The sequence below is a fragment of the Anopheles funestus genome, chromosome 3RL (genome assembly GCF_943734845.2).
Source record: "Anopheles funestus chromosome 3RL, idAnoFuneDA-416_04, whole genome shotgun sequence".
In the NCBI taxonomy this organism is placed as follows: Eukaryota; Metazoa; Arthropoda; class Insecta; order Diptera; family Culicidae; genus Anopheles; species Anopheles funestus.
In genome coordinates this window covers 43,924,482-43,937,302 of record NC_064599.1, presented here as the reverse complement: position 1 = coordinate 43,937,302, position 12,821 = coordinate 43,924,482, and the positions used below count along the sequence as shown (strand labels likewise).

The 12,821-nt window shown below is 41.9% G+C and overlaps 2 protein-coding genes across 4 annotated transcripts; one reads left to right on the top strand and one right to left on the bottom strand.

Moving 5' to 3' along the window:
• Positions 1-60: 60 nt before the first annotated feature.
• On the top strand, positions 61-3,252 carry LOC125768717 (gustatory receptor for sugar taste 43a). 3 transcript variants are annotated; one of them, XM_049436757.1, is made up of 13 exons: positions 63-245; positions 346-400; positions 483-615; positions 716-827; positions 901-963; positions 1,033-1,176; positions 1,249-1,362; positions 1,435-1,531; positions 1,603-1,699; positions 1,766-1,861; positions 1,918-1,986; positions 2,068-2,157; positions 2,225-3,252. In XM_049436757.1, the coding sequence occupies exons 1-13, from the start codon at positions 89-91 to the stop codon at positions 2,306-2,308; spliced, it is 1,311 nt and encodes a 436-aa protein (XP_049292714.1). In that variant the 5' UTR covers positions 63-88; the 3' UTR covers positions 2,309-3,252. The 3 variants fall into 3 exon arrangements, with proteins under 3 accessions (XP_049292712.1, XP_049292713.1, XP_049292714.1); XM_049436756.1 differs by having other exon boundaries at positions 62-245; positions 2,068-3,252; XM_049436755.1 differs by having other exon boundaries at positions 61-245; positions 1,033-1,362; positions 2,068-3,252.
• LOC125768706 (armadillo repeat-containing protein 2) lies at positions 3,229-12,418 on the bottom strand. The gene is made up of 9 exons (XM_049436739.1): positions 9,958-12,418; positions 9,524-9,850; positions 5,936-6,120; positions 5,711-5,854; positions 5,508-5,642; positions 5,331-5,433; positions 4,332-5,254; positions 3,702-4,254; positions 3,229-3,607 (listed from the first exon to the last, which is right to left on the bottom strand). The coding sequence occupies exons 1-9, from the start codon at positions 10,112-10,114 to the stop codon at positions 3,465-3,467; spliced, it is 2,670 nt and encodes an 889-aa protein (XP_049292696.1). The 5' UTR covers positions 10,115-12,418; the 3' UTR covers positions 3,229-3,464.
• Between the last annotated feature and the right edge of the window lie 403 nt (positions 12,419-12,821).

The following is a 12,821-nucleotide window of genomic DNA, read 5'->3' as shown; positions in this document are numbered from 1 at the left end:
TAAAAGGGGCTCTCTCAGATTTACAACGTATCATAGTGTACGGAAGAACGACTCCGATTTTCAGTTCCCACTTGGAGTTTTCGTGATCATGGAGATATCGGAACCAACTAAAGTAGTATTTTACGTTAGTCGTATATTTGGTCTTGCTCCTTACGTAGTTAAACGTATGTCTAATGGCCAAATAGTGGAAATCAAGCGGAACGTGTTACTGATCATTTACAGTGTGTGCCTTGTGTTTTGTTTAGGTAGAACACTCACATTATTCGTGAGCTACGCAGAGCTACTTTAATAATACAATTCTCCACATAACTTTGCTTTTCATTGCAATTGAACTCAATCCGTAAGCTGGCCTCACATACAAAGGAATATTTTTCGACGTTACTTCCAAAAAGCCAATACGGTAAGCGTCACTTTTTATGTGTGTGTGTGTGTTGTCCCATAATCTATAAAACAATAAAAATGTTAAAAAGCTTCGTTCTTAGAATGAAAACGGCAACATCGAAGGTCGTTACTATTTTGGACGTATCGGTAGTCGTCTCTGCTTGCATTTGTGGTACACTTAGTGGAATATGGGGACTGCATTTTGTGCGTGAGCTTAACCGACGCCTGATCGAGGTAAGGTGAATGTCATTGATAATAATTCTTTCATTGTTGATTAAAAAGTTAATCACTATTTTTGATTACTTTGCCAACGTGCTTCAAACTATTCCTCGAGGCTGATGAGATACTATCTTTGTATGTGAAAGAGTGTAACCGGAGCCTAAGGCAAAGGCGGAAAGGAATTCTCATGCTGGGTCTAGTCTGTTTCATCATCACTGGAGCACTTTGTAAGATTATTTTTGCAAGATGCTGACTTCACAGTAAATATGCAATCATGTTTTGCTAACATTTCACACCTAGCTCTGGATATATGGGTTTGGTATCGAATTGCTGACAAAATAAAGAAAGAAAACAGCAATTCAAGTAAGTCTCTTATTTCTTTCTAATATGGATGGATAACTGCTAACTTAAGCTGTTTCTTTTCAAGTATAGGTGCAAACGTGCTAGGTTACTTTCCATTTTACTGTCTGTACTACATACTGATGATGTTCCATGTACTGTTTGCTCAAGCAGCACTAGGGATTGGGAACCGATACCGCCATTTGAATGTGGCGCTGTATGAAATGTTTCCCGAATGTAATATCCTGATCCTATTTCTGCCACTTTTACTGCATTGCCTACACATTTATGGCCACCATTTCTTAACAGTTTACAGGACGCCCCACATCGAAATTTCATCCATCTCGTCCATCAATCTAGATCCGGAGAAAAATGTTTCAATCGATATTGATATAAGAAAATGTGTTGCCAACGTGACACATGGTAAGTATTTGATGCAAGTCGTATATTGCGTAGTATTGGTATGTGAAAAAATATAATTTAATGTGTCCTTAGGATTTCAAAGAAAACGGAACCCTACATCGAAGAAAATAATAGAAGATCTGGCCGAAATACATGCTTCTCTTTCATATTGCATAGTTCTCGTCTCAAAGTAAGCACTATGGCTTGATCATTTGCTACCGATATCCCGATCACTTATTACTTGCATTGTTTATCCATAAGGACGTTTGGAATTGCTTTGCTGGCCGTACTAGGCTCCTGTCTGTTGCATCTGGTGGCTACATCTTACTTTTTAATGGTGGAGTTGGTTGGAGACAAGGTTGTTTTTTTGCAAGATTTATGCTCGTATTAGAGATTCATTTTTTGTTTTTATTGTTTCCTTCAGGATGCAGTTTTCGCATGGATCCAGGCACTATGGCTGTTTATACATATTTTTCGATTTCTGCTTACAATTGAACCTTGTCACATAACGAACGTCGAGGTGCGTATTACAAACATTAGGAGAAAACGATTATGTCCATAATTCAACCATTTCAGTCAAATCGTACCATTACTATCATAAGTAATTTGAGAAGGTCATGCAAGGATGTCGAACTGATTGAAAGTGTATGTTAATACTTCAACTTACATTATCGTGTTACATTCCTGTTTTGCGTGTTTAAACATTTTGCTTTATTCTCTCTACAGATCAACATGTTTTGGCAACAGCTAGTAGCAAGTAATTTTTCTTTTACTGCATGTGGCCTATGCACAATAGACAGACGAATTATTACTTCGGTTTGTTTCCCATATGTGTATGTTTCTTCACAAACAGCCTTAAAGCAAATTATATTTCATTTTTCAGTATTGCGGAGCAATTGCCACTTATTTGGTAATTTTAATACAATTTAAAGAAGCAGATGACAATTTCGGGAAATTATCACATTAGGAAATTCAAAACTATCAACCGGTGATCACTAAATATGCCATGATTTTATATGGTCCAAAAACTACATAAATTAAAACTACATTTAGTGATATGCGGCAAAGCTGCATATACTAAGGAGGCGGATTGGTCAAAAAGAAGGGACAGACGAGAGCATGGAGAAGGTAGACTGAGAGACTGCATTATGGAATTCAAACGACATGTAATTGTAAAGACGCTTGCCAGAGGCAAGATTACCAAAAATCATATAGCTTCATATAGCAAGCTTAAAAAACATTTGCTCTCACTCGGTACGACTATTGAAGATTTTAGACAAAGGGGAACAGAACACTGAGCTCCAGAGAGCCAGAGAGTAAGAAAGAGTTTCGAAGCATGCAGGGTCAGCAAAATCACTGGTCACTTGTTTAAAAATTTAAAGGCTTTTGTGGGTCTTGCTTACAACGGAGTTAATTTAGCGACCGGAAGTGAGGTAATCGTCAAGGAACATAACCAGGTCCTTAATATCGTAAACAAGGTAGACTTGAAGTTGGCCGAACGAATAATGATATGGATATTACAATAGAAAAGTGCAGGAAAATTAAATAAAGTTACGCTAATAAGAAAGAATGTACATGTTAACGAAACACAAACAAGTGTATCGCCTGAATAATTTTTGAAAACATCATAGATATTAGACGACCAGGTTAGGCAAATTATCGTGTCAAAACAGTACTACCTAATATGGATAGAAATATGAAAGCTTTTCGTCGTATCAACAGACCCATTTATGTTAATGTACTCTCAATGTTCACGCACGTTTCATCCATGTATTTTGGTTTATACCGACTATTGCTAAAAAGTGTAAGTAAAAAAAATGGAGAACTATTGACTTCTTTGGAGTAAATCTTTATAGACGCTTTTTTAAACGTTTTTCTTTCTTCGAGAAAAAAACTGTAACTTCGTCTTACGACGTTTCCAGTGGAGAAGCTATGAGTATAACCATGAATATGCTATTACTAAAATAGTACATCGGGCTTTTCTGTTCTACGTTTGTAGAAATAATTGGTAATAATAATTCGTAACTACAGAATAATTTATTCAAAGAAATGTAATAAATGTAGACATTATATACGTTTTGGTTTCCAATTGCACTGCTTGTTTACGAAGCAAATCATCTGCCTTAGATTTCTTCATCCGACGACACACAAGGAGAGTTGCCGTTCGACATACACATTTGCAAACGTTCCAGTAAATCTGTTGCGACCGGTGCAAAATCTTCCCAAAAGTTGTCCGGTTCCTTTCCTTCGAACAAACTTTCCTCATCTGTAATGGATAATGGCACATTTATTACAAACAAATGCGGAATGATTTGTTTCATGTAACATAATTTGTTGTGAAACATGTGTATCTTGCTTACCTAACCCTTCAGCTAAGTCACCACAAATTAAGTCAATTTCCGTTTGTCCCAAAGTTGTCAAGATGTCTGTTGTATCTATCAAATAGTTCCATATAGCTTGGCATGCAATTCCAGCCATAATCCAATCCCGGTTACTAACACCCTTCTGTAGCAAACGTCTCAGTATGATGGGTCCATCAATTTCACGAAATGGAACCCTGCTCGACCAATCGCCAAGCATGTTCACCAAAACGCCGCAAGACGTCACCATTAGCTCGTCGTGCTTTGATGTTAAACATCTCTTCAGAATCTTCATTCCATTTTCCTCGCAGAACGTTTGACGTATCGTAGTGTTGCGAGTCATGTTGCCAAGCACACGGGCCACTTCCGAACGGGCAGGGTTATGATCGCTGTTCAGAATGACACACAATATCCCGCAGATATCCTTCATACGTTCCCCGATGCTTCCAGGATGCATGTGTCCTGTTCCTTCTGAATCGGCAGGGTCATAGTAGTACGATAGATTATGCAATGCACCCAACGTTGCAAACAGCAGTTCCTCCAGTTCTGTTGTCTGCATAAAAAAGACATTAGCAAAAATTGCAGTGATCTATTTGTTATACACTGTTTCAGAACTCTCCTGCAACATACCTTAGCATCCTTCACCTTCAATAGAATGTTCAAAAGAATTTCACCCAATGGTGACCGTTTGCTCATCCCGTAGCCAACATCGCCGTTCACACACATGTTTGCTACAATTCGAATTAACTTTGTCAAAACCTGCACGATCGAGTCGCCCATTTGATTCCTCATTGTGAAGCTCTTGTTTGCATAGTATTCCAATGTGGCTAATAATGCCTCACATGACACATCACAGCAGTAGAATTGGATACGCGCTGTGTCCCAGCGGGACATAACATTGCCCAGAATGTATCCCAAACGGTTACATGTGGCCAAACCTTTCTCCACCGTTTGACAAGTTTGCGTGATTGATCCAAGCAATATGCCCAAACGTGAAGCGGCAACAGCCAATCGTTCGCAACATTCTGCTCGTTCCGAAAGAACGCTCAGAGTACGAATTATGTTTGCTTGCACTTCAGGCTCTTTGATGCACATCTCGGCGGCGCGTACTAACAATGGTACAGCTTGTTCGATTTGTGCTATATCTTGATTTTCGTCCTCTTTAAGCGTCATATGATTTGTTCCCGAGTGATGTTGATCAGATAGCGGACAAACGCGCGAACCAACGATAGAACAATTTCCTGCTAATGTGCGCAATGCACCCGAGAGCTGAAACAGTGCGTGCAATGGTGATCCTGACAGTTGGTTGGTGGATGCTATTTCGTTGATCATTTTCAAATGTAACACCATCAGTTGGCATAATCCTTGTTTAGCCAATCGAACAGCTAACGATCGCTGCGGTAAGTTATCACCGACTTCGGTACCATTAATCGTCGCAGTATTGTTGGAACCGTTTGACGAACCAGTTAGAAATCTTACTGCGCCGTAACCATATATGCATGCCTCTGAATCGTCAATGGGCGACGCACGTCCAAGTCCATCAACTAGTAGTTCTGTAAGGAAAAAGAAAGGCATATAACATTGTTCATTCCAAAATCACACACATCACGTTGGAACACGCATACGTACCAGGCACATCACTGTCGACGAATAAATTATCGTTATTTTCATTACGAGCTATTTTGAACACAAGCTTACATGCACCAGTTAGGTTGCTTCCAGTGACATTCATCTAAAGTGAGAAACAAATTGTTGACAATTTTTGCATAAAACACTCTTCATAGTAAACAATACTATACAACTTACTGCCAAAACTATGCTAGCCACCAATAGCAAAATCTTCGACGATGCGGCTTCGACCAATCCATACAATGCTCCTAATACGGCACCACGCCAGCTGCCCTTAGAATCCTTCACTCTTACGTGTAGCTCGTGTAATATCTGTGAAATAAGTCAGCGTCACGTATATACGAACCATGCGAACTAAAACATGAAAAGGATTTACATACCGCACTTAAATGTGCCACTGTACTTTCATCGCATTCTTTTAATCCTGAATATGCTTTCAACATCTCCAGCAAAGATTCCGTTGATGATTGCAGAAGCAAATCATTACTTCTTCTGAGCAGCTTCGTTTGATCTTCAAGCGCATTCTATGGACAGTGCAAAGAATAAATACCGAAATTGGATTTAGAATTTTTGGATTCATGTAAAAGCTATTTTAGCACACTTACCTTACGATCGGATGGTACGGTGATTGAAATAGCTGTCGGTAATTTTTCATCAAACGATTGTACCTGACGCCTTTTCAAGGGATGATTCTTCACAATACTATTTACTGTGCTATGTGTTTGTGAAGATTCCACTGATTTCTTCAACTGCTTTAATGATTTGCCGTCCTGGATATCATAGTCGGTAACTAAGCAAGATAATATAAATTTTCACTAACAATTAGTACATAACGAAGTGTCATTGGAATTGGTTTACTGAAGGAATATTTTTAGAGTGGCGGACCAAGCTCCTTGGAGGCTCTAAGCGAAATGGTAGTTGATGCCTCAAAACTAAAGATGGTCACATCGTCGACAAATTAAAATGAGGGAGGTTTATTTTGCATTGATCCACTATGACCAATGGCGGTTGGCATAACTAAACGGTGAACTGATCTCATAAGTGCTGACCGGAGAGCTCTTGGCGTTCGTTCTAGTATGTAAATGTTCGGGTATAGAAACTTTGCATTGATCTGTATCTACGACTGATCTGTATCTACGACTGATGATCTGGTATCTGAAATCAATTCTCACTACGAAGACTTTGCCACCCGAAACATCAAGTAACACTACCAGATGCTCCTTCTATGTAGTAATACCGCACAAATATGGATATGGTTCCGAAGCCTCTCTAAGGATAATATAGTGCTCTCCGTACCCTGCTCCGACCCAATACGTCTACGGCGTACAGAAACGTGACAAATCTCTCAAGGAGATGGAGAATGGAGCAAGCTATCAGCAGCGCGGCCGATCGAACGATGGGAACGATCGATAACCAGAGGAATTAATGGTTTATTGATGTGTGCCGGTGAGCGCTATTCCTGAAAACCGCAGCGCGTACCTTTATGCTCCAACAACTATAGACGACTGAAAAAGCATCAGAGCCGACTCTTCCAGGACAAGAAGCGCCGCTTCGATGAGTCGGTTGAGCAATTGACGCAGGAGCTATTCCAGGCGGCTGAAATTCTCATGTCGCGTAGAGGGAGATATCCTGTTGGACGAGCGAGAGATGATCGACAGGTGGAAATGCGACAAACACGTGAGTGGAGAAGATGCAGGAGATACCGAACCAGGTGCAGAAAGCAGGGGAGAGCAATACTACGAAAGCCAGCATGATGATGACGAAGTGCCCCGTCATTCTTAGACGAACTCATCAGTGCCATCACTCAGTGTATAAAAAGGGAGACAGCGTAGATTCTGCTATCTTCCAAGCCATTACAGTCTTCACTGCTGCCTGTAAGATTCTGTCCCAAATAATCTTCTGCAGAGTGGGGTCACTTTCCACACATTTTGTCGGAAGCTACCAAGCTGTATTTGTTGGAGGCAAATCGACGATCGACCAAATCTTTACTCCAAGATAGATACTTCAAAAGTACCGGGAGTACTATGTACATCCCTGAGCACCAATTCTTCATTGCCAATAAAACAGACTACCATACCATAGATCGCACAGAACTATGGAACACCATGCAGCTGTCGGAATTATTCGAACCTCACCGGGGTTTGAGGCAAGTAGAGGCGTTTAGAGAAGGAGAATGAACCACGAGGTAACTGTGTTGTTCGGCATTCTGACGTGATGAGGATGTCAAACTAATGCCCCACCAGGAAGATGTTCGTCAGCAACCCGTTTGGCACGAGATGTCGAGAGCTAACTGCTTTGTTCGGCGGTACAGACATTCTGACGTGATAAGGATGTCCAACTGATGCCCACCAGGAGGATGTTCGTCAGCAATCCGTTTGGCACGAGACGTCGAGCACAGCGATTGGATACCTGGTCATATCTTCGCGACGTGCTCAACCCTGAGCAGAACAAGAAGAGAAAGAGAACACCAAGAGAACTTAGCCTCCCATTTTTCGCTTTCCTTGAGCTTTCCATTTCCCCTTTCACGATATTCAGTTCTAGGCACGGGTGTACTGTGTTGATGGGATTTGATATACGCTCCTGTAGTGTAGTGTAGCCACCGTTACTATCTACACCACCAGGCCCACAGTCTTTAAAACACATTGCACCAAAGCTATCACGTGGGGGTCAGACCAGATCTGACGGATATGATGACGAACATAGACAAGCAGTCGATTGATTCCAAAACCACCAATACCACTATTAACAGTTAACAGGATAAAACTGTACAATATAATGAGTTATATTTTATACCCGGTCAAGTTTGTGCAACACTTATTAAAATAACCTGGATAAACGTCATCTGCTCGGCAATTGTCATATTATCATATTTTTATTGCGAGACCACTCGCAATACGTATCATGACGGATAGATGTTTAAAGCTCCAGTAATAACATCAAAGCTCCGAGATAAAGACTTCTGGCCACTACAAAGATGTGTGCGATGACCTATTAAAATATCAATCCAGCTAATAAAGTACCCGTCCAATCGCCTCTTTTATACCGTCTACAAGGACAGAGACGGTCACGGTTGACAAGAACAGTTAACCACTAAAATTAAGATAGATGGATTATGTAACCATTGCGTGAGACAGGTCCTCCCTCCTTCTTGGCTTAACGACCTCTATGGTCACTTAAGGTCATTTCTGAATGACTTATATTCACAGTGCGGTCCGGATGGGGTTTGGTATCCGGCCCTGTCGTGTGGAACTGGCGCCGTTTAACACATACACCAAGGAGTCGCTCCGTAAGACTGTTATTGAGAGTATTTTGCTTTTAGAGAGTAATTGCTTTTATAAAAAAGATAGATTATTTGGATCTTATTTTGGAACATATTTCAAATATGCTTTCAAGCATATATAACCATTCTGTAGCTATGGAACCAATCGTTTATATCTGTAGAGTACGGCGTAATCCAGGAATGGGAAGAAGAAGGGATAAGGTTGGTCTTTGGGCAAGCCGAACTGACCGAAACTTTGCGGGAAGAAAGAAGGGAATAAGTTTCGTCGTTGGGCAAGTCGCACTGCCTGAATCTTGTGGGATGAATGTGGGATGAAGCCAGAAAAAACAACAAGATTTAAATGCACCGGAAAGCTCCTATGCGGGTCTATCTGTTCACTGGCCGTCAATGACTCACAGCAGATTCATATGGTAGGTGATTTACGGATATTGAAATGATTTTTTTATTCAGACGCTGTGTACTCACTTCCATTAGCCCGTACTTCAATATCGAACAATATCCATAGTCATAATATGCAAAACAATGAGAACGTTTTATGTGTTTTAGTTTGCCCGCATGAATCAATATGAAATGAAGTACAATGTATTATGTTTTAACGCAAACACGATTTGCATTAGAGGCAGTACTATTTTTACATTCACATTTGATATTCATCGATTAGGCCGCATCGCATTACAATGCACCATTCGCAGTGACATGTGCACACGCTCTGGTAAGGTTGAAGCCAAAAGAGGCCAATCGATGTCCATTTTGAAGTCACTGTTATTTACTAGCACAGTTTAAAATGATGTAATGAAACTGTTGTACACATTCTTGCATTTATCACTATTTTCAACTATATAAGTGAACCAGCTGCACGACATTTTAGATGAAAGCTGTTCCGTACATGAACGTTTTAAATTGTAATACTTACCGTTTTCTAATGATCCAGAAAACTTTTGCTGAATACTGACGAGGGCCGGAAGCTTTTCTCTGCCTACAAGCACAGCTGTACTATGTCCACCACCGTCACACCCTATGCTACTTATTCCCTCAACGGATTCCGACCGTGTGGAGATTGACGCTGCAGAACCATTCGGTTGTATCGGTTCTAGCGAGGGTAATGCATGGGTTCCCTGCTGTAAATACTTCAAATTTATTGCACTCGGTGGTCGTCCCGGCGGAGCAAGCCGACCGTATAGTTGCCTCCTCGGTTCACGTGGTGTTATTGGTCGGCGAGCTGACACCAACCGGGTACCTCCTGTACCGTAAAGAAATTGTAAACATTTTCACAGATATTTAAGAAAAACACGATACCGGAACAAATTGAAAAAGTAAACTACACTACATCTTTAGAACTCTCATTACCTCCAGCTAGCATGCTTTTAGCTTCACTCACTATTTCAGCACTAGTTTTACGTACTAAGCGGCCTGCACCTTTCGACCGCTGGTTAGTTAATGGGAGGCCACTGCTCTCCACATTTCCACACCCAGTGTAATCTATCTGCTGGCGCGAGTGTTCCATCACTATGTTGCGTATAATTTTCTATCCATATGCAGCAGCAGCACGTGTCTTCAAAGCATAAAGTTTCACTAATCAACCATTAACTTTTAGTTTACCGTACCGCTTTTGAATTGTGAATTCATTTACATTTTTTTTTAAATTGTTACTTATTTTTAATCACAATATCGTCTTGCCGGAACTATCCCACGCGTATCTTTGCTGCGGAAAAAATATGCACATTAACACGCGCCCCGACAAGCATGCGTCACTTTACTGTTTGGTTACTATGGCAATCGTATATCAACAAAAGCTTTAGCGGGTTCATTGTTCTGGATAAACAGCATGAAAGGATACATTTTTTAATCGCAACAGATTTTTTCTTCTTTTTTTAGTATTCTACCACAAATAGTTGTGGTGGTTGAGCAATTGAAAAATTCATTTCATTCAAGTAACGTATGTTACGTAGCTCTTTCGCGAACGTTGATTGTTTTATAGAAGCATTGAGCTGGATATCTCTCGCGAAAGGAATGATGGTTTCCCTCATTCATATCGCCCCATGACAGTCCTATTCGTTTTCTTCTTTGTATCATAATTAATATTACTCTATCAATCTCATATTGATTTTGTGTTTTATTGTTCAGTGATCAAACAATTGTTTGCGTTAAATCATTAATACTTCTTTAAGGTTATTATTCAAGCGACCTTCAATTAAAGTTGGTATCGCGAACGGTTGTGAAGTGATAGCGGAACATACAAAAGATATGGCACCATACTCCAACAAGACAGATAAATACATACATACAAACTCTCACAACCATCACCAAGCTCTACCTAGTTCTAGAGATGATCATTCGTGACTCAGACGCACTTGTTGATGATGAAATATGCGTAACAACAATGATGTTGAGATACGCGCTAGCCTTTTTTGTGGAGCGGAATAGTTTATTGTCTGCGTTTTGTTGGAATTAACAAAGAAAAATTCCTCACCTCTCTCCCCACAACGATGTCCCGCGAGTGTGTTTTTTGTTTTTATGTGGGCAGCTAAGGCAAATCGCAACAGTATGCTATTATAAACATTATAAGAAAATAAAAATAAGCCCCAGTCTGGGCAAATCAGAATTCTTACAAATTATATTCCTCTATCAGTAGGAACAGAGCTTCCACTCTCTGCATCTTTCAGCTTCCAACAGATCAGCGTACCGACAGGATCAACGCCCCGATGTAGCCTTTTCGCTAGCTCTGAAGAAGTCAGGCCACGGCCTCAACTCGCTGTACAGTGCTACTAGTGCTGCTGTCATTGCTAGCTGAGGACGCTTCCCGATTTCCGTCCAGCAGGCATTCGCGTAACCGCCGTGAGCAGCGCCGGATAAATCCATGACCGGAAATTTTCTTTTTTTTTATTTTCCCGGCAGCCGATGAGACCCTTACTTAACCACTCCTCGACCTGATCCGAAACCTACTGAAGCGCTGATGCGCGTAGTACTCCATGCAGGAACGTTTGGGGGATGCACCCATCCTGTTGACGCGCTGCTGCTTTTCAAGGCTGCTACTGCGTCATCCGTCCTAGTTGTCTCTGCTGCTGCTGCTGCTTCGTGCCTTCCTTCTGCTGCTGCTGCTCAAATCCGCCCGTCCGTAGCCGCTACTTCCGGTAGGGTGTTAGCTCCTGCTATTTCCGTTGTTGTCATCCTTTGGTGCGGTCACGGCGGTAGCTGTTGCTGTCCCGTTTGTTCCGTGTTCCGCCGTCGTTGTTGTCATCTCCGTCTGTTTGTAGGTGGACTTTCCTCATTCCATCTCACTTGGAGGTTTCTGAAGATGGTCCTTGCGGCGGTCCGGACTGCTCCCCAAGTCTTGCTGTTGGCACACATTTCCGCTGCCATATTGTCCATCGTCAAGCAGGTGTGGCTCTGCTGCTGCATCTCGTGTTTGGTTCGAGCAAACTGTGGACATTGGAACATTACGTGGTCGAAATCTTCCACTTCATGTTCACACACAGGGCAATTTGGCGAGCCGTCTAGGATGCCTTTTTCGACGAAGTAAATCCGGACAAACCCATGCCCTGTAAAGAGTTGAGAGAGATAAAAATCAATTTCTCCGTGCTTGCGATTTACCCAGGACATAATGTCCGGGATAAATCTCCTCGTCTTCATCCTCGGCGATCTCAGCTGCACCGCTCCGACTGTCCATTGTTGTTTCCGGCGTCCCATGGTCTCTTCCCTTTGCCGCTTTCGTCTGGTCCTGGACTTCCCTTCGCTACCTTTTCGTCGTGGTCGCGGATATCCTCCTCTAGTAGAAGGACTAACGATGTAGTACTTGCGACCACGCAAGCGGCATTTGAAAAGCACTGGCTACTCGAAGAACTCCTGTGCGATGCGTCCTCTGTACTGTGGTTGGTGCCGCGTAACGGACAATGCTATTCCCAATATTAACCAAGGATCTCCTTCTGCTGCTTTTTGGGCCACACTTATTCGGCATCAGAGCGGTCGAGGCATTCATGATACGTGATACCTTGTTGTAAACCTTCTCCAAATGCCGGCCGTGGTGCTGCGGCAAACCTCGACCCTCAGGTACTTGAGCGATTCCGTGGATACGATCGTGTGTCCCCCGCACGTAGTTGACCAATTTGCGGGTTGTAATGAGTGCAGAAGATCATGTAGGCGGTCTTTTGACGGGCCAACTTCAAACCCACTCCATCCATCCAACGCTCGATCTTCTCCAGGTTTCTCGTAGC

Coding starts and splice junctions, on each gene's coding strand:
- LOC125768706 (XM_049436739.1), bottom strand. CDS start 10,114: ATGGAACACTCGCGCCAGCAGATAGATTACACTGGGTGTGGAAATGTG. Junction 5,643..5,710: donor CAGTGGCACATTTAAGTGCG/GTATGTAAATCC, acceptor CTTATTTCACAG/ATATTACACGAGCTACACGT. Junction 4,255..4,331: donor TGAAGGTGAAGGATGCTAAG/GTATGTTGCAGG, acceptor TTTTTTATGCAG/ACAACAGAACTGGAGGAACT.
- LOC125768717 (XM_049436755.1), top strand. CDS start 89: ATGGAGATATCGGAACCAACTAAAGTAGTATTTTACGTTAGTCGTATA. Junction 828..900: donor CATCATCACTGGAGCACTTT/GTAAGATTATTT, acceptor TTTCACACCTAG/CTCTGGATATATGGGTTTGG. Junction 1,862..1,917: donor GTCACATAACGAACGTCGAG/GTGCGTATTACA, acceptor CAACCATTTCAG/TCAAATCGTACCATTACTAT.